General features: G+C 37.4%; 1 protein-coding gene across 17 annotated transcripts in view; it reads left to right on the top strand.

Moving 5' to 3' along the window:
* Window positions 1-21,519, top strand: part of LMBRD2 (LMBR1 domain containing 2) — a 45,302-nt gene that overhangs the window by 2,557 nt on the left and 21,226 nt on the right. For 13 of the 17 annotated variants that reach the window (XR_002829621.1, XR_002829620.1, XR_002829618.1 and 10 more), the window contains exons 1-8: window positions 7,419-7,650; window positions 7,905-8,002; window positions 10,994-11,089; window positions 13,607-13,774; window positions 14,102-14,312; window positions 18,020-18,094; window positions 19,451-19,564; window positions 19,820-20,003. Coding sequence is in view for 11 of the 17 variants with exons in the window: in XM_023754991.1 (XP_023610759.1) it covers window positions 7,477-7,650; window positions 7,905-8,002; window positions 10,994-11,089; window positions 13,607-13,774; window positions 14,102-14,312; window positions 18,020-18,094; window positions 19,451-19,564; window positions 19,820-20,003 (1,120 nt within the window). In the remaining 6 variants the exon portion in view is untranslated. Of the gene's footprint in view, window positions 1-7,414; window positions 7,651-7,904; window positions 8,003-10,993; window positions 11,090-13,606; window positions 13,775-14,101; window positions 14,313-18,019; window positions 18,095-19,450; window positions 19,565-19,819; window positions 20,004-21,519 lie in introns of those variants that run through there. The other 4 variants (XM_023754992.1, XM_023754993.1, XM_023755001.1 and 1 more) reach the window with 2 other exon arrangements.

Here is a 21,519-nt window from a genome sequence, read left to right as displayed (position 1 = left end):
TTGTAAATTGGGATCGTGTTTATCAGACAAAGAGGGAAGAACATAGTTACAAGATCAGTGCATAGGAGGGGCCAACAAGGACTGGAAATTACACTTGACCCTAAGGCAGCGGTTCTCAACCTGTGGGTCGCGACCCCTTTGGGGGTCGAACGACCCTTTCACAGGGATTGCCTAAGACCATCGGAAAACACATATATAATTACATATTGTTTTTGTGATTAATCACTATGCTTTAATTATGTTCAATTTGTAACAATGAAAATACATCCTGCATATCAGATATTTACATGACGATTCATAACAGTAGCAAAATTACAGTTATGAAATAGCAACGAAAATAATTTTATGGTTGGGGGTCACCACAACATGAGGAACTGTATTAAAGGGTGGCGGCATTAGGAAGGTTGAGAACCACTGCTCTAAGGTGTACCTGTATTTAGTATTTAGTAGTGTATTGGTGTTCTTGAACATCAAATATGAAAAAAGATTCTATTGAAATAGAAGGCCGGTGTGCTTTTTTCTTAGCTCCATCACAGCATGAGGTAAATCTTAAGATTCTTTTAGTGTTTTTTTTTTTAATGTTCTTTAGCTTAGAGGAAACAAGATTAAGAAGGGTTCTTTTCCGATTTAATTTGTTCTATGTTTTCTTTTCTACTTTTCCCATGTAGATTAGAGTCATATGTTATCCTTAAGTAATGGCAGTCTTACCTGCGAGGTAAAAAGGCTTAGTTGAATTCTATATTAAACAAGACTTTCTTAGCATTCTACTTTGATATATCTAAGGGAATAACTTATAGGGAATGTCTGTAATTGGTTCACTATGAAAACTGAGCAAAATGAATTATTTAAACAGTTTAAGTTGCATTAAGAAGATATGTCTGGACTGGAGAAGAGAATGTGTAGTATCCTAATTGTGAGCGAGGCTCTGTAGTCAGGGTGCCTGGGTTTGAATCCCAGCTCTGACCTCTCTGCTATTTTTCTCCTTTATTAGACAAGGGTGCTAACAGTCCTTTCTTACTGAGCTATGAGGTTTCATTCAATTGTCTAAACATACTAAATGTTAACTCCTCCTTTTTAAAAAAAAAAATTTTTTGTTATTAGGAAGGATTCTAAGGCTCATTCTTTAATTATCAAAGTCCTCCGATCTCTTTACTTTTAAAGTCTTTAAGAATCCATTACAGTTCCTTTGTGTTCTTCTTACCTGCTCACAATGTTGCTGCCTCTCTCTCAGGACTTGCAAAGGTGAAACAGTTTTTATGTGTCCATCTACCTTCAGATGGCTTGCATACTTTGGAATTCAATTCACCTGGTTGGTTTGCCAACTCAGTTACGACTCTTTCACATTTTAAAGTGGGGGTGACATTCTCTTGTATTCTATCTGTATTCTAAGCTGAATTCTCCCCATACTTGGGATCTTTAAACATGAGAATAATGTTTACCTTTGGAAATGAAAACTTTGATTGGGGGTAGAGAATTGTTGACTTGCATTACTTGCACTTCTGGTTCTAGTTCCTTTTCATTATTAGGATCTTGAGGTGGCTCCTACTTAGTTCGCATAGCTGAGTAGAGATACATATTTAAGGTTACGCAGTCTGATTCTGATGAATCCTTGGGTTCTAGTTGGAAAATTTTCATTCAGTTTTAGAAGCTTAGATTTTGATACAAGTTTTGTGTTCAATTGCTACCAATCCTCCCTTCCTCAATCTCTCCTTCCTTCCCTCCCTCCTTCCTTCCTCCCTTCCTTCCTCCTTCCCTCCTTCCCTCCCTCTCACCTCTTTCCCTTCCTCCCTCCTTTCTTCCCTCCCTCCCTTCCTTCCTTTCTTTCCTTATCTCTCTTTTTAAAAAATATTTCGAATGCTTCAAATTTTAAAATTGTCTTAACCTCTAAATGTTTCACTTAAAGTGTATTTAGCCTGGAAAATCATCACCAACCGTAAAGTACTCAGGGAACAGTACTCCGAGTCGGTAACATTAACATGCTAATTATGGAAGGCATTTGAAAGAAATATTGTACAATATCTTGGTTGGTAAAAGACCGATTTGGATTTTAAATGTTGAAGACTTTCAGAACTGGTATTTTGAAAGGTAGACTATGCATACATATCAGGCACTTAAATTTGATTGAATGAATGAATTAGCATTTTATTTTTGCTGCTGTGGTGTTAATGCCATCCTATGACAGCTTTAAGTCTCTCTTTTTTTTTATTTCTAATCACATGGGACTGAATTTGGATTTGCCTTCAAATTTGAGCATTTTCTTTTATTTTTGTCATTTTCATTATATTCATTAATATTAGAAGGACCAATTTTGTGGTCAGAGGCATATTTCATCTTTTGCCTTTGAGTTTATTTTTGCACCTGTGTACAGTTCAGCAAATGATCCGTTTGATCTACTCTATTTTGAGCATATTCCTAGAAGAATGGCATTGTCTTCCTATGTGACATTGGTATACAGTGCAGCTGCTTGACATGGCTCTGAGAGGGTTCTGTCACTGTCCACACGGTCCCACCAAGGCGTGTTTGGGCTACCTTGCAGACCTAGGGACGTACTCCCAGTTTGTCACGTGAGGCAAGGGGAGCAATTTCTTGAGTGAAGATCGGTTTTTATTTGATAGGAATGAGAATGGGCCCAGGCTGTGATAACCACAGCGAATGTGAAGCAAAAAGCATAGTTTTTTTGTGTGTGAGAGAGAAAGCATATAGGGTCAAGCTATGCTTTGAGACTGTTGAGGCAGCTAGTTAGGTTCTAGAAGCACTTGATATGAAGGAGGTGGAGATTAGTAACACGAATGTATTGAAGACCTGCTCTGTGTCTGGAACTCCTACTTGGTGTTTTACTTTTATATCTCATTTGATCTTCATAGCAACTCTTGTGAGATGATTATCCTCATTTGACAGTTTCTTTTCTTTTTTCCTTTTAATTCTCACCTGAGAATATATTTTTAGTGATTTGAGAGAGAGAGAGAAACATCGGTCAGTTGCCTCCCGTACGCACCCGACCAGGGATTGAACCGGCAACCTAGGTATGTGCCCTGACCGGAAATCGAACCTGAAACCTTTTGGTGTCAAGCATGATGCTCCAACCAACTGAGCCACCTGGTCACGGCTAACAGTTTCATTTGCATAAAGTTACACAGTTATTAATTAGAGTTGGTTTACCATGGTATAATAAAACATTTGTATTTTAAAGTAGTTGTAATTTTAGGCACCTAATAGTGCTGCAGCAAAATTTTTTATTTTCTAGTTGCCATATGTTTTATCTTCATGTTACTATATCGATGTTTAAATGATTTTGAAATGTTAAAATAATACATATTCACGATGTAAAATTAAAAACCCATAAGAAAGCACAAAGAATACAGTAGAAGTCATCTCTTTACTACGTTGTGACAACTACTGTTAGCATTTTGATGTATATTTGTCCATGCATATATGTGTGTTTCTGGTATATATTCTCCGACATCTCTGCAGTGTCTCTGAGTCTCCTTTTCTTCTAGACTGTGGAATCTGGTGGGCTCCTGTAGTCACTGTCTGCAGTGGAGTGGTTCTGTAGGCAGCCCTTGATTCAGGCACAGACCTCTGCTCCCATCAGTCATGCCAAGTTAGCAGGGTTAATGATTTATGAAACCCTTCCTGTTTTTCTCAAAAAGGCAATGGACCACGATGAGGCTAATGGATATTTTTAAGACTTCCTGGACTATTTAGTACAAACACTTAAATTGTTTCTATGTTTTAATTTTTATTAATTAAAAATATTTTTATTGATGTAGAGAGGAAGGGAGAGGGGATCAAGCCAGTAACCCAGACATGTGGCTTGACTGGGAATTGAACCCTGACCTCCTGGTTCACAGGTCGATGCTCAACCATTGAGCCACACTGGCAGGGCTATGTTTTCACTGCTGTAGAAAGTAACATTGTATATACATTTTTGTTCCTATTTGGTTTTTCTTTAAGATATTCTAAGAGGAATTGCTAGAATGAAGGGTAAGTACCTTTTTTAAGGTCTTTGATACAAATTGCCAAATTGCTGCCCTTCCTGGCAATGAAGGTTTTTGTTTTTTTTAAATAAGCCAAACTGGAGTTGACCAATCTGTTTATTAGATTTTAATGAAGTTATTTTATGAAGTTAATATGCAAATAACTATATAAGGTGGAGAATAAGGAGGTATCCCTAGCTTTGAGCAGGAAGTTATTCAGCTGAAATAATAAAGACAGGCTACAGGAATTCATAAGGAACCTTAGAAAGTGCTATAATTCTGGACTGCAAAAAATAATTCCTCACTTGAATTTAGGCACAAGGTCAAGATATAGACTTTAAAACTATTATTTCCTCATCACAGGTTAGGGAAAACCCAATTCCTTTCTCCAATTTCATGGGATCAGACCTAACCTTGTGTCATAACAAGGCAACAGGAGTTCACCCTGAACAGAAAGATGCTGTGGTAAACAGTGATAGACCCCGAAGGATAGCTCTACCGAAATCCCTGGAAGTAGGCGAGCCCAGTGAGGTCAGAGGAGCCTTTAAAAGCAGAGCTTTCTCCCATCTGAGGGCGGAAGAGGAAGTCAGATTCCTAGAGTGAGAAGGACTTGAGGAGTGTTTTTTGCTGGCTCTCAGATCCAGGCCACATGCAAAGGCTGGAATGAGATCTCGAGAGCTCAGGGCAGATGCCAGCTGACAGCCCGAAAGGATCTCAGTTCTGTAACCATAAACGGAATTTGCCAGCAGCCTGAATGAACTGAGGAATGGATTCTTCCCCAGAGTCTCCCGAGAGGAACACAAACCTGCTGACACCTTCATTTTGAGTTTGAGAGCTCAGTTGAGCCACATTGTGCCTAGATATTGACCCACATAAACTGTGAGGTGGGTGTGTTGTTGCAAGCCACCAAGTCACAGTAATTGTTTACAGCAGCAGCAGGAGACTCAGATAATGACTATGGGAAGAGATGAAACAAATCATTTCTTTATTACTAGAATAAAAGATTCGTAATTCTGTGTATTCGTCCATAACATAAAGTGCTGGTGATGAAACAGACTAAAAAAGCAGTCATCGTAAAAAAATATTAGCAAGTTCTGTGTTTATAACTGTGGTTTTGTTGTTTGTTTATTCCCTTAATCTTACCACCTATTATTGCAATCTGCATATATTTCATTGCCTTATTTTTATGCATGTTATGTAAAAATGTGTGCATCTAGTTTCTCAGTTAATGTTATGGTAATTTTCTAAGGTTATTAAATAATCTTAACAAACATTTCTTATACTTCAGTAATCTATTTGATTCTGCCATACTTTATTTAGCATTTCCTTGATAATCTCTGATAGCGAGTTTTTTTTCTATGATTGTTATATTCCTTGCACTGGACAATTTCAGGCAAATAAATATCTATGTCAAACCCTAAGGAAATTTTCAGGTAATAATTATGTTAAATTCACATTGAATTACAATTTTTTGAAAGCTGGATCTTGAAGATGGTTATGGTTTCATCAGCATAGCCTACGTTGAGATATTGCCTAACCAACCATTTAATCTATTCTTGGCTTAAAGATAAGATCTGACTTATTTTTATTGTATTGGTGTACATTTTTTGATTTTGAAATTTTGAGTAGTAGTAGTGAATAGATTTTTAAGCCTTTTGAGTTGTAATAAGTATTGATAAAATCAATTTTGGAGACCATAACAAGTTTTACATTGCCTTTGAAGTCAGCAGTAATTAAAAGTGTATATATTAAAGTAAATAGTGATGTTTTTTATTCATTTATTCATTCAACAAATATTTTTGAATATCTACTACATGCCAGACACTATATTAGAGACTTGGGATATAGTACTGAATAAAATTGTCAAGCCTGTGCTCTCATAGAATCTGTGTAAGAGTGGGGAGGTGGAAGAGGGAGGGCTTATAAGGAGACAATAAATATAAAGAATATATGTTATATCAGGTGGATAAGTGCTTAGTATAAAAATATAGCAGGAAATGAGGATAGTGACAAAAGAGTTACAATTTTAGATACTTAAGAAAAATGAAAATTTGGTTGAAATGCACAGAGGAATAGAAAGAAACTACTTCGACAATATAAAGAAATAAGAAAATAGTTTATTAAATATTACTTTTATGTTTTTATGATTTTTTCACATAGATTTAAGTTTAGCTTGTAAAGTACCCAAACGTTCTTTGTTCTTTTTATAACTAGTTTTGGTTGGAGATGTTTGTTGATTTGAAGTATTTTATTAATTCTGCCTTATTTTCTTTTGGTGGGTGGCATCACAATCTTTTTTTCTATGTTAATTAATGAATTAATCAATTCCTTGGAATATTTAGTTAGTTCATAGACAAACAAAAATTCCTAGCATTGATTTTGCAAAGGTGAAAAGTACATATTGCCTTCAGTTAGTAAAGGTAAATTATTTTATTTTATTGTTTTTTAAAAATATTTTTTTATTGATTTCAGAAAGGAAGGGAGAGGGAGAGATAGAAACATCAATGATGAGAGAGAATCATTGATTGGCTGCTCCCTGCACACCCACTACTGGGGATCCAGCCCAGAACCCTGGCATGTGCCCTGACCAGGAATGTGACCTCTTGATTGATGGGTTGATGCTCAACCATTGAGTCACACTGGTAAATTATTTTATAAGAGTAAATAGATAGCAGATAAACTATTTGCTTATCTCTATTAACTAAACTATTTGCTTATTATCATCAGCATTTATAATAAAAATAATTTTAATGTATGACTGTTCAATAGTCATTGATAAGTTTTTAAGCATATAAAATAGGTAAAGTAACTTTTTAAAAAGAAAATAAGATTTATATAGATAAATGGAAAGTGGTAAGTATATTTTGTGAAGCAGTAAAGGAATTAAGAATTTCAAGTTCTGAAAGTTTTTAGATAAGATTAGCAATAAAGAAAAATACAGTTTCAAACAAAAGAAATGTTACTTTCAAATAGTCTCTCTTCATCTCTCTTTCTGTCTCTCCCTCTTTTAGAAAATGGGTTTGGATGACTTGGAAAACTTTATTTTATAAAATATCTAACTCCCTAGGATCTAATCAGTAGTAAATTTGTATAAAATTCTCTATTAGGACTTAAAACATTAAGCAATAAGCTCCAAATGACACTGTATTGAAACTTCACAGCTAGTATTCTTAGTTTGTAATGTTTTTAGAACTAATGTAAATTTTGTTAAAATATCTTTTTTCTTGAAGATATAACTTATGTGAAATCTCAAGATATGCTTTAAAAGTAAGATATAAGAACTTGAGAGTAGGAATTATCCTTTCTACCTTATTTATGGTCCATTGTAAAGGCTGACAGTTTTCCAGAGAATTTACTCATGCATTAATAAACAATATTTAGGAAATTTCCAAGTGGTTGTGCCCTATGTTAATACTGCATTTTTTTTTTTTTTTCAGTTTACAGATATGATCCAGCCCTGTACTGAGTTACTTCGGTTAGTCCGAGTGAACGCTCAATAATGAGTGGTGCAGCTTTGGGACTCGAGATTGTTTTTGTTTTTTTTCTGGCATTATTTCTACTTCATCGATATGGAGACTTTAAGAAACAGCACAGACTTGTAATTGTTGGAACACTGCTAGCTTGGTATCTCTGCTTTCTTATTGTCTTCATACTGCCTCTGGACGTTAGTACGGTAAGAGGTGAAACTGATTTTCACAATTTAAAAGACAATTGTAATCATACAGCATGTTTGAGATATGTTAGATCGAAGACTACTAAATTATGTAAGGTTACACTTATTTTCAATTTAAATGTTATATGAATTTGATCACTAAAAAGCCTAGCCAGGAAGATAATTTGGGTAGATAGGTTAGCACACTCCAATATCCCTAAAGTTCTGGGTAACCTTTTGATTTTCATTTTTAAACCATGTATTTGTTGCTTTAGACAATATACAACCGATGCAAGCATGCTGCTGCCAACTCAAGCCCTCCTGAGAACAGCAACATCACAGGCTTGTACGCAACGGCCACCCCAGCTCCAAGGTATTCTTTTTCCCTCCTTTCCTCCCTCCTTCCCTTCCTACCTCCCTCCCTCCCTCCCTTCCTGCCTTCCTTCCTTTCTTCCTTACATATTGTAGAAGGCAAGTTGTTCAAAAATTGTCAGTGTTTACCATCTGGATTTTATATTTATAAAAGTTTATTCTCATTCTTTACTCACCCCCTCCTCCCACCTCCATCCTTTGCTGGTAGACTTTTAATTACGTCGTATTTTGCTTAAATTTAAATATCACATCAATTTTAAAGATTTATTGTTGTGCACAAGGCCTTTTAGTAGATGCTAATGAGAAACTTCAGAAAACTTAGATTTTTTAATCCTGCTTCAACCCCTTTTAGAATGTGATTTCCAAAAGCTATTTTTCACCTCAGCTGCTCTCAGACCTAAAAAATGGGGCATGCATTTTCTCTTTTGCCTAATATGCAAGGTCAAGTATTAAAGGACAAGAGGGTAATTTTATATGTGGGATATTTCTTTCATATATCACATCATTTGAAATTGTTGGAGTTTTAGACTGAAAATGAATAAAGTTCAAATTATCAAAAGGTTTTATTGAATTCATATTAATTTTCCAAGCAAAAAATCTAGTGATCTAGTGTTTTTTTGTGTTTGTATATGTTTGTTTACCTTCAACCCTAAGATGAATTTTTTTATTTCAAAAAATGTTAAACATGTTTTTGCAAATGGGTCTTATTGAGAAAACTAGAGGCCCGGTGCATGAAAATTCATGCACTGGAGGGGGCGTCCCTCAGCCTGGCCTGCCCCCTCTCACAGTCCGGGAGCCCTCAGGGGCGGGAGGCAACCCGGCGATCAGGGGAAGGTGACGCCCCATCACACCTCTGCTGCTGCCACTTCCGGCAGCGCACGCCTCTGCCGGCCCTGGTTACCTGAGCCTCCGACGGCCCTGGGCTGCTGGGGGCTGAGGGGACTGGGGGACTCGGAGGCAGGCACGTGGAGCGGCCAGGCCTGCCTGGGGGCGGGCCCAGTCATGCCACGTGTGTGCTGCCCCGGCGAGGCTGAGGGGACTGGGCACTGCCATCTTTGAGGGAATGGCAGTCAATTAGCATATTCCCTCCTTATTGGCTGTGAGCGCAGCCATCTTTGAGGGTGGGGCAATCAATTAGCATATTCCATCTTTATTGGCTATGGGTGCCGCCATCTTTGAGGGTGATGCAGTCAATTAGCATATTCCCTCCTTATTGGCTGTGGGCGCTGCCATCTTTGAGGGTGGGGCAGTCAATTAGCATATTCCCTCCTTATTGGCTGTGGGCGCCGCCATCTTTGAGGGTGGGGCAGTCAATTGGCATATTCCCTCCTTATTGACTGTGGGTGCCGACATCTTTGCGACAGCGTGGGGGTCAATTAGCATATTCCCTCTTTATTAGATAGGATTATGTGGAAGGTAGGAAAGAAGTGTATGTTTATGCCTGTATTGCATACTTTTTTCAATCCACAAGATACACTATTGAAGAGAATCTAAAGAACGTGTGGCCAGAATTAGAGTAGATGGTGGCTCAAAGGACAAAAACACATTTAATTGTAAAAGGTAAAATCCAGCAGAGAAATCTCATAATAGAAAAGACGAAGAATGGCAGACTTTCTTAGGAAAACATTTTAGCGTAACATTAGTTTCTCATCATTGATTTCAATGCTGCCTTTTAATTTTTGCACTGAAAATTGTCAGCTCTCTTCTGCTCGTAGCAGTTACCTTCCCGAAAGAATTACACAACTGGCCAAACATGGCTAACTCCCAGCAGCATGGGTAGTTTACTGTTCAAGTGCACACTGCTCAGAGTGAAAGCTAATAAACGCTGACTGTGTTTTTTGCCAATGCTTTAAGGAGTATTTGCATGCTTCTTTGTGTGACTTTTATTTTATTTTTTAAATCTAACTCGAATAAGGGTAAATTTAAAATGTAGGCACTTCCCTTTGAAGCATCATGAAAAATTGGACATAAATCAGCAGCAGTTGTGCATATGGAAAGCCCTGGGACTGAAGGATACCCTTACAGTCTAGAAAGACTGTTAATGGAAGGATCTATGGCAGAGGTCCTCAAACTTTTTAAACAGGGGGCCAGTTCACTGTCCCTCAGACATTCCACACATGCGCACTGCGGGCCCGGACGAGTCGGCTGCTAAGCAGGACAGGCAGCGGCGGCAAAAACACCCGGCGGGCCGGATAAATGTTTTCGGCGGGCCGCATGTGGCCCGCGGGCCGTAGTTTGAGGACCCCTGATCTATGGCAATGATGGCGAACCTTTTGAGCTCGGCGTGTCAGCATTTTGAAAAACCCTAACTTAACTCTGGTGCCGTGTCACATATAGAAATTTTTTGATATTTGCAACCATAGTAAAACAAAGATTTATATTTTTGGTATTTATTTTATATATTTAAATGCCATTTAACAAAGAAAAATAAAAAAAATGAGTTCGCGTGTCACCTCTGACATGCGTGTCATAGGTTCACCATCACTGATCTATGGTCAGATACACGTATCGTCAGAAAATTCCAATTGAATTGTGTATAGATGCTGGCATATGTCTCCATAGGAGTTATGCCGGAGTAACTGATTAGTTAGCATTTCAGTTTCCAGGAATTAAACACCCAATGTCTTTCTTTTCCCCGCTCCCCTTCCCCAAAATAACCAACCCCACAAATGGGGTGAGTGTGTATTTTAAAGGTAATCATCAGTATTTAAGGAAATCATACAAGAGATTTAATTTCACAATGCATTTGTTTTGAAATACAGTTGCATTATTAGTCTATTGGGTGAACATTGCATCCCAAACTGTTTTGTTCCCGTTGTGTGTGTTTGTTTAGTTTGACAATTAGCTTTGAATTTTATATAAAAATCTACAAGTTAAAGTCAATAATTTAAAATCTGAATGCAAATAAACTTTGCCATATACAAATTAATTGTGTAATTCATTTAATTAGTCACCATTTATGATTAATTTGCTTTAAATTGTTATCAAACAGTCCACATCCGTGTTTCAAGCCATGGAGTTACATTCCTGATGGAATCATGCCAATTTTCTGGAGGGTAGTATACTGGACATCGCAGTTTTTAACATGGTAAGTGGTAGTGAAGGATAAAATTTTTAAAATATTGGCTAGAGTAAAATGAAAAGTGATTATTTTTCATTGAGCCTTCATATTTTAGAATTTACTCATGTTACTTATTTTTTCCTTTCCCTTTCTGCTTGTTTAAGTCTTTCCCATCTGAAAAGAAAAGAACTGAAAAGAAAAACACAAACAATAAATAGAAACTAGAAAGAATAATTTTCCTTGTCACTGTTCCCTTCTAGTTATTGCTTTCTCTCTTGGCCTTCTCTATCCAATTCGGTCTTTTCCCAGCCCCATTGTTGTGTGAAACTGCTCTTGTGCAGGCCATCGTCACCCTCTGCTTAGCCCAACCTTCTGCGTTTCCTTCATGGGCTCCATTTCTGTGTCCATTTCCTAAATGTGAATGTCCCCTAGGGTCCCACATGTGGTCATCGTGTTACCTGACTCTCTCTGCATAGCTCTAATTATAGCCATGGTATCATTGACCTGCGATGCATCGTTCCAAATCTTTTTTTCTACCTGCTAGAGCTTTGTCCTTCAGCTCTGCTGCAGACTCACACTTCACTGCCTACTGAACCTTTAAAGAAGTCGGCAGGCAACTGAGCTCTAAAACGAGAGGCCTTAACCGTCGAAGAGCAAACCCACGCAGCAGGGGAGCGTCGTGCCCCTGTGAATTGGTGCTCGGTGAACTCAGCCGGGCCCTCGGCATTGCCAACTTTTTTCCTTTGTTTCTCCAGTCTGCTTGCTCTTCTTCCCACAACAGATCTTTCCAGTCATTTCCAGCCTCTGCTGTTCCCCTGTGACTCTCTCATATCGTAGAAACATTACCTTCTCTCCTTGACCATCATTACTGTCAACCTCTTAGTAAAGATAAAAGCCATCAGATGGCAGCTCTTTTAGCTTCTCACCAACAAATGTACCCACCTCTCTCCCCATCCTTCCTTCCTTCCCCACTCTTAACATTAATCCCTCTTCCTGAAATATGGACCCATTCCCTCCAGCTCCTGTTACCTGTACTCACCTGTGCTTGGCAAAGCATGCACAATTCTCTCACCCTTAACAAATAAAAAAAAAACAACAAAAAAGTTTCTCAAATCCCAACCCTCTCCAACTTTCTATCTTCCACCTCAATGATTTATTCCTTACAACAGTTATATGTTTTTGGAGACTGTGTAATTGAAGTATAAATTAGTGTAGAAAACTGCACAGGTTTTGTTTGGTTTGACTTTTTTTCAAAGTGAACACACCCGTGTAGCCAGCACTCAGATGACGATAAAGAACATTGCCCAAGTCCCCAGAAGCTTCCCTCATACCCCTCCCCCCTCCCAGGCTTACCCTCCCGAAGAGAACCATGATTCTGACTTCCCTCACCATGGATGAGTTCTGCCTGTTTTTGAACTTAGAAACAGAAGTATACAGTATACGTTTTGCTTCTCATTTTGCTTATATATTTGGAAGATTCTTTTCTGTTGTGTGATGTGTACTAGTATTCTTTTTCATTTCTATAAACTATTCCATTTTATGAGTATATCATAGTTTATCCTACCCAGCCAAACTTCTTAAATGAATTGTCTGATTTAGTGCCTCCATTTGCTCACTGCTTGCTCTTTCCTCAATTCACTGAGCTCTTTTCTGCCCCCATTTTTCTACTCACACACACATTTCTTAATTTTCCTGACCTCTTGGCAGCATTTGATTCTGTTGTTTTCTCTCCACTTTAAAACGTGCTTCTCCTGGTTTCTGTACCATACATACTTCTTGGTTTTCTTTCATGTCTTTCTGCTGTTCTAGCTGAGTCTCTTTTGCTGGCCTCCCCTCTTCTTGCCTTTCTACCTCTCCTTTAAAACTAGGTATTGCTCAGGGGTCAGCTTCGGTCCTTTGCTCCTCAGTCTCCATACTCGCCCTTCCAGAACTCATGTACTGATGTTACTTTAGTACCGTTGATATGGTGAGGACTCTGAATCTATTTGTATTTCTAATCCTGGCTCCTGAATTAAGAAGCTGGATAGCCAACTACTTCCTGTGCAGCTCCTTGGGGATGTGTCCTAGGAACTTCAAAATCAGTGTATTGACAACGAGTCTTCTCCTCTCCTGTTCTTTACCACACAAATAGTTCCAATTTTGTTCCTCTTAAGTGCATTCTGCATGTTGAAGCCTTATCAGTCTTTAGGAAACTAAATTTGATCATGTCTCCTTTCGGTTCAAGAAAATGGTTGCTCTTTACTCTTTGGATGTAGTCCAAGCTCTTCATAAAGGCTTTCAAGCCTTTGTATTAGACTCATCATAAATCACTCACTGTTATATCTTCTGCTGGTTACTCTGGCCTCAGTTGTTGCCAGGAATGTGCTCTGTTCTCCCACATATTTAATATTACAAAAATATTCATGTTTGTTTGGTATTAATAATTACTCAAAATCATATTTGTGAAAAGAACTATACACTAAAATTAAGATTCACATTTTTCTGGTATTGGAAATTACAAAGACATATCAAGTGATTTTAATCATATATTTTCCAACTGTCTAGGATTCTCTTACCTTTTATGCAGTCATATGCAAGATCAGGAGGGTTCTCCATCACGGGAAAGATCAAAACCGCACTGATTGAGAATGCGATCTATTATGGCACCTACTTGCTGATTTTTGGAGCATTTCTAATTTATGTAGCTGTAAACCCACACTTGCACTTAGAATGGTAAGAAACATTGTTTCTGTGTGTATTTCCATTTTATAAAATTTTTATCTCATATTTGTAGGTGTAAACACATTTCATCAAGAAACATAACAAATTATGTGCTTTATAGATTCCTCAAAAAGAATATCTGAATAATCCATGTTACTAAGAAGAAAAATATGGAATAACATCCACTATTAGTTGAGGATTTGAAGGTCTAATTTTTTCATATAAAATGTTAGCCATCCTTTAGGGTAATTGTTCTCTGAAAAACTATTTAACACTAGTTAGTTTCATTCTACTGTTTTGTTGAAAATTTATCACAGCTATCTGCTTCTGTCCTCTTAGGAACCAGCTTCAGACGATTGGGATCGCTGCTGCTAACACATGGGGTTTATTTCTTCTTGTGTTATTGTTGGGGTATGGCTTGGTGGAAATCCCTCGGTCATACTGGAATGGAGCAAAAAGAGGTTATCTACTGATGAAAACGTATTTTAAGGCAGCCAAATTGATGACAGAGAAAGCAGATGCAGAAGAGACTTTAGAAGATGTCATGGAGGTAAGAAGTTTAAACCTTGCAATCCACAGCATGCTGCATCTCCTTTTGGATAACAGTTAGTTTGTTGTTCTTGTTGTTAGCACATGGTTGGATGTTAGACTTAAATTTTGTTCTTTATTTTTTAAAATATATTTTTATTGATTTCAGAGAGGAAAGGAGAGGGAGAGATAGAAACATCAATGGTGAGAGAATCATTGACCGGCTGCCTCCTGCACGCCCCCTACTGGAAATTGAGCCCACAACCTGGGCATGTGCCCTGATAGGGAATCAAACCATGACCTCCTGGTTCATAGGTTGACACTCAACCACTGAGCCATGCCAGCCACGCCTGCCTCTGACCCCTACTCTTAACCACTGCGTTCATTGCCTCTTTTCTCTTTGAACACATTATTCCCAAGCTCTTGCAATGCTCTTTTCTCCACTCTCTTCAGCTAATTCCTACTTCATTCTCCATTAGGATACTAACTATCTAGCGTTGGAGAACTGTACAGTCCTTTATATTATACTAGAGGCCCGATGCACGAAATTCGTGCAAGAGTAGGCCTTCCTTCCCCCGGCTGCCGGCAGGCACCCAGGACCCGGGCTTCCCTCACAGCCCTGGCTTTATTGGAAGGTCATCCAGAAGGATGTGCGGTCTAATTAGTGTATTATGCTTTTATTATTATAGATGGTGAATGTGATGTGAATTATACAAAGGAAATGCTCTAGTATAGAGAGGTCTCACTTCTGAATCGTGATCAGAGGAGGCGTGAAATATGAGCTGGGCCAGGAAGGATGGGTAGAATATTCTATAACTGGCAGCATCCTGGTCAAGATATCACGAGGTTTTAAAACCACATTAATTGAGCATAAGGTTTGTGTTGGAAAGATAAAGCTTGTAAGGTTTGAAAAACACATTGTTGCCAAGTAGCGGGGCCTTGACTGTCACACTGAAAAGTCCAGACCATATTTTGAAAGCAGCAAGGAATCGTTGCACCTCGCAAGCAGGGAGGAGACACGATCCTGTGGTGTAGGGTGGTCAGTCTGGTGGAGGTGTGCAGAGTAGAGCATGGAACAAGAATATGAATACGTGCAGTGTACTTGGAGGGAAAGCACACTGGTTTGAATACATGTTATAACAGACCACAAAGTTCAGTCACCTATTTTTTTGTAATTAGTGATTATATTTTTCAGCTACCTATAAAATCTTCCACATGCAGTTTTATAAAGACCCGTTTAGTGTTTTTATGTTTCTCTCTGAAGTGAATGTATACTACATCCATATGTCTATTCTCTGATGCATTAATAAAATTTATAAGCCATGTCAAACTATTCAAAGGGTATTTGCTACCTGACCAAAGAAGTCACTTCTACCTTTTGTCATTTTTCAAGGAAGCGGATTTGGGAGAGGGAAAAATAGCTACTTATTTCTGCTGAAAATTGCCTGTTAGCCTGACTTCATGCATGTTGTCTGGCCTGCATAGTAAAGAATCGATTAGGCACAGTAATGATGGAGCTCAAAGTTACATTATTTTATGTGAAGAAAATAAGCTAATATTTCAAATCCCTTCCACACTTTGTAAAAATTATAAACTTTTGAAGGAAACTTACTTCTGTAACAAATATAGCAAATATCCATAGTTAACTGTTTCAGTACTTATTTTGATTTAATATGATGAAAGAATGTAAAGGAAATATGTAATATTTCAGATGTAAATATATAACTAGTTCATATTCAAGTTTTAATAACAAGTCAAGAAAACTTTAAGGCAGCGTAGTAATGAAAAATTGTAAAAACCCAAGTCTCATCTCGTTACCCCTGTGTTTAACCCTTACTCATTGATCTCAAAATAAAGTGTCATTGAGGACACCAAGAAGTGCTTTGCTGGAGTCACTCTTCAGCCGGCCCAGTGCTTCTCAGGCCCTCACTCTTCTTGTCCCCGAGGCCACACTGGACTCCTGGTTCCTTGAAACTGCTCCTTTCTGCTTCAAGACCTCCGTACATGCTGTCCCTCTGTGTGGAATATCCTTGCCCCTTCCTTTGATGGGCTGACTCCTACTCATGCTTCTTATGTAATAATCAGTCCATCATAAATTACACAGCAGTCTCCTCACCATTCCTATTTGAATAATGCGTTTTCAAGCTCATTAAGCTTGACAGAAGCAGTGTCCTTCGATATGGATTATTCATAGGGTCTGCATGTGTAAAGTTTTGATGGGTGTTTCTAAATTACCTCCCACATTTTACTGTGTATAGGGGGGCTGGTTTCCCCACATTTTTTTATGATTTTTGTGAGAAAATCATTCTCATTTTAAAATTCATAATTGTTTTTAGTGAGCTTGAATATCTTTTCCGGCATTTATCAGCCTATTGCATTTCTTCTGCATTCTTCCATTTTCCTGTTGATTTGCAAGAGCTCTCCCTATATTAATGATAGTAATTTTTGTCATATAAGTCACAAATATTTTTTCATAACTTTATATGCCAGATGGTTTTCCTGCTTCCGGTATTGTATCCCTTAAGGCCATTCTCTACCCAACAATCAGAATGTTCTTTTTAATTTTCTGCTTGATTCTTCCTTGATTCTCAGCCTTTGTACATGCTATTTATTCTATCTAGAACAGTGGTTCCAACTTTTACAAAATGTTATTAAAATTATAGAATATTATGATTCTCTTAGAACTATTGGTTCTAAAGATTCCTTTCCCTAACCCCTTTATGCCTTTCATACTCATAAAATTGCTTATTTAATTTTTTTTTTTTTAAATATATTTTATTGATTTTTTACAGAGAGGAAGGGAGAGAGAGATAGAGAGTTAGAAACATCGATGAGAGAGAAACATCGACCAGCCGCCTCCTGCACATCTCCCACTGGGGATGTGCCCGCAACCAAGGTACATGCCCCTGACCGGAATCGAACCTGGGACCCTTCAGTCCGCAGGCCGACGCTCTATCCACTGAGCCAAACCGGTTTCGGCTATTTAATTATTTTATCACTAGACTCTGATCTTAGTCAAACAGCTATGACGCCATGTCTTCCCACCCCACTCTCTGGTGTGGGATGTGGTGACCTTACACATTGCACAGTGCTGGCCTGTAGTGTGCTCTTGATAGACAGACATGGGTGAAACATGAGCTGTGTGCTCTCCCACTGGAAAGGAGTGGGTGCTTTGTGACATCGGGACCTGTTCTGCTGCCTCTGGTTTCTTCACTGTATTTTAGATGATGAGATAATTAAGTTGATAAGCAAGGTAAAGGAGCATAGTCCTATTCTTTCAGGGCTGCAAAGTTTGTTTGATCCTTCGTGACTTTTTTATGATGTTTATCCATCTTTGTGTGCCAAGTAAGAAAATGATAAGAGAGTAAACCTAGAAGATAATAGGAAGTGTGAGGATATACAGAGAACTATTATACTGGGTGGAGCAAAAGTAGGTTTACAGTTGTGAGTATGTGAAACAGTTTTTGTATTATTATTAATTAATTATTGTATTAAACTCACAGCTGAAATCTACTTTTGCCCCACTTCGTATAACTTTGTATGTATTTTTACTTGTGTTCTTAAGAACTTTTATTCAGTGCGTGGAGCTTCATGTAAATGCTAAATACTTTGAGTTGAAGTTAAACTTATGAGAATATATATATTTATATGGTACCTAGAGCATTCTGATTTGAAACAGCCAATGTATAAAAATGGAAATATTTTCATTTTTCCTCACTATTTGTACAGGAGGTTCGTAAAGTGAGTGAAAGCATCAAGTATAACCACCCATTGAGAAAATGTGTTGACACAATACTTAAAAAGGTAATTAATATAGGCATCTATTTTCCTTTGAAATATAACTTTTTATAATAAAAACATCAGGAAAGTATGGAAACAGCCTATGACTGAAGTCTTTGCAACTGCTTTTCATTTTCATGGAAATACTGACCATAAATCAGTAGTAATGTGTACATAGAATTTGTTCCTTTGCATTACAAGTTTAACATTAATTATTTGCAATGTTTTGCTTTGAAATGTGGATATAGAGGTTACATTTAGTAATGTATGACAAACAACTGCTGTAGCACAGTGATGAAGTGTCATTGAATGTGGTCACTAAAGGCATATCTCCTGTAAGAAAGTAAGTGAGGGTCTTAATAATCTGTTTTGATCAGCTTCCTAAAAGAAATGACATTAGGAGATATTTAACATGATATTTATATAAGAAGCCACACAATTAAGATTTTACTGTATTGTTATTGCACTGAGTACTCATGTACTTTCAAAAATGATTATTCAACACATAAGTTCCCCAAATACCTTCTCTACAGCTACAGAATCACTGAACTATCTCTTTTCCTATACGTTAAATTTATTATACTGAGTATTAGCTAGTGTTCTGTTGGCTAAGATACTAGTCATGAAAATCAATTCTCTAATCATTTCTCTCATATTTGATACTTTTTGGGACCTATTCAGAGAAGTTAACTAACTTGTCCAAGTTCGTATAGATAATAGATGACTAATAGCAGAGCAGATAACTCTAAAGCATGTATTTTTTTCTCTCTACCATTCTTTTCAAAAATTCAACATCTTGGATTTGTTATGATTTTTCTTCGTTATTTAGCTGGGAAAATAACTGACAGTTTCATTAGGTGCTTACCTAGAAAGATCCTTTTAAATACTAGGTGCTTCGTGTAGGCAATGTTCCTCTGTCTTACTCATCCCCAGCTAGTTTTTCTAAGCACAAAGATTAATATTAATAGAGGTAAGAATAAACTCAGTACATCTTTTTTTTTTTTTTTTAAGAGAGAGAGAGAGAAACAACAATGTGAGAGAGAAACATTGATCAGTTGCCTCCTGTATGCACCCCGACTGGAGATGGAACCTGCAATCTAGGTATAATGCCCTGACTGGGAAGTGAACCCACAGCCTTTTGGTGTATGGGACAACACTCCAACCAGCTGAGCCACTGTCCAGGGCTCAATGCATCTTTTAAAACATTTTTTTAAAAAAATGTTATCAACAAAACCTCCAACTATTTAGAAATGACAATAAAGGAAGATATTTTTGAGAAAATTAAAATTAGAAATGCCTCAGAATAAAAGATTTTTAATAAAAATAAAATTTTTATCTTTTTGCAAATAAGATTTTAAAAAATCTACTTGTTCCCTTTAGTGCCCTACAGAGTATCAGGAAAAAATGGGTAGGAACATGGATGATTATGAAGATTTTGATGAAAAGCATAATACCTATCCGAGTGAAAAAAGTCTGGTGAAATTACATAAACAGGTAACTTTATTAATTAAAGCTATATTACTTAATGATATTTCGGTCAGATTTATAATTACTGCCCACAGAAAATAAGGGAGAATTATTCACTGAACATAACTGTTACCTATACTACTGAATGTTAACTTCCTTGGCCCCATCCAGGAAATGCCACTAGCACTTCTCATTGTTGTAACAACCAAAACTTGCCTTAACGGGGAGTTGAACACCGTTGGATCAGAACACTGACAGACATACCCCTGTTCTCTCTCTTAGGTTATTTACTCAGTTCAGAGGCACCGTCGAACTCAAGTACAATGGCAGATCCTTCTGGAACAAGCATTTTATCTAGAAGATGTAGCAAAAAATGAAACTAGTGCTACTCATCAGTTTGTTCACACCTTTCAATCACCAGAACCGGAAAATAGATTTGTCCAGTATTTTTATAGTCCTGCAGTTGGTATGTAATTTGATATAAATTTCCAAGTTTAATGATGATAATTTTTCTGAAGAAAAAATGTATATATTTTCACCAATGTGAAGTTGAATTATATTTGTATTATTTGACTTACGCCAGGTGGTAATATTATGTATCTGGTAAACTTTCCCCCCAAAGAAAACTATTTTACTTTTCATTTGACATATAATCTATCATTTTGCACTGTTACTTCACAGATAACCAAAATTCTAGCAAAAATATGTGTGCTATATCAAGCAAATTTTGTATATATAATATATACTTAATTAGAATTCTAAGAAATTTCACATCACAAACTTGAGTCACTCCTTCAATCTTGACATACTACAAAAAACATTCCTGTCAGAAGTACTCTTTGATTATTTACATTTATTAATCTGTTTTTAAAACCTATACTCAATAAGCATAATTATTCTATCCTCCTTTATGATTATTTATGACACTTTCTTCAGTGTTATCAAATTTAATATGAAGAATTTAATGAAAATACCAGTGTCATGGTATTAAAACTTCTGTTTACCTTAGATATTCAAATAGATGCTTATGTTCACTTGATTCTCTTTTGTATGTTTGGTTTTCAGTATGAACACATAATGGTGGTCATAAGGAATCTCTCAGACATCTTCTTCAATGAAGATCTTTCCTAATTAAATGAGGGAATGATGTGACACTTGTTTTTATTCATTTGACAAATATTTGAACTCATATATGCTATGTATTGTTGGGCGCTTGATATATATCAAATGAATAGAAAAGATAAAAATTTCTGCCCTTGTGGAATGAGAAAAACAGTCAATATACACATAAAGATATAAATACAATGCTGAGTAGTGGTTGGCTATAGAAATCAGGGTTCAGAGCAGAAGTCTGGTCTGAAAACATAAATGAGAGGGTCACTAATGGGTAGGTGGACCATGGGTGGGGATAAATCAGTGAAGAAGTGATGGGAGAGAGAAGAGATAGTCTGAGGCCCGAGCCTGAGGCATTCCAGACTTTAGGCATCGGGTTGATGATGAGGAGCCCACAGAACAGACTAGAAACGGAGTGGCCGATGAGATTGGAAAACTAGGACAGTGAAGTCTTTTGAGGAAAAGGGTATATAAAGCACCTTTTCAAATGTTGCAGGTAGGTATCATGAATACTAAGACTTGTCCATTGCATTTCAGAGAGGTGAGGTCGGGTAAGGGTATAAAAAGCCAGATTGGAGTTTAAAAAAAAAATAAAAAGGAGAGCAGGTAGGAACAGTAAGAATAGAAAACTCTCATAAAAGGGAATAGAAACAAGAGGTAGTAGCCAAGGGAGGATGGCAGGGTCAAGAGATATTATAGACGCCATTTGTGAATGGCATCTAAGGGAATTGAGGAGACAGAAGAGAATGGTGGGGGCAGTGTTCATGTGCAGGGGAGATGAAATGGAAACAGTGAGCAATGAAGAGAAGGGCCTTAGGTAAGGCACAGATGTACCTGAGAAGATGAGAAGATGTAACGGTGGGACCTGG

Source organism: Myotis lucifugus, unplaced genomic scaffold, assembly GCF_000147115.1.
Source record: "Myotis lucifugus unplaced genomic scaffold, Myoluc2.0 scaffold_68, whole genome shotgun sequence".
Classification (NCBI taxonomy): Eukaryota; Metazoa; Chordata; class Mammalia; order Chiroptera; family Vespertilionidae; genus Myotis; species Myotis lucifugus.
This window is presented reverse-complemented; position numbering and strand designations above follow the sequence as displayed.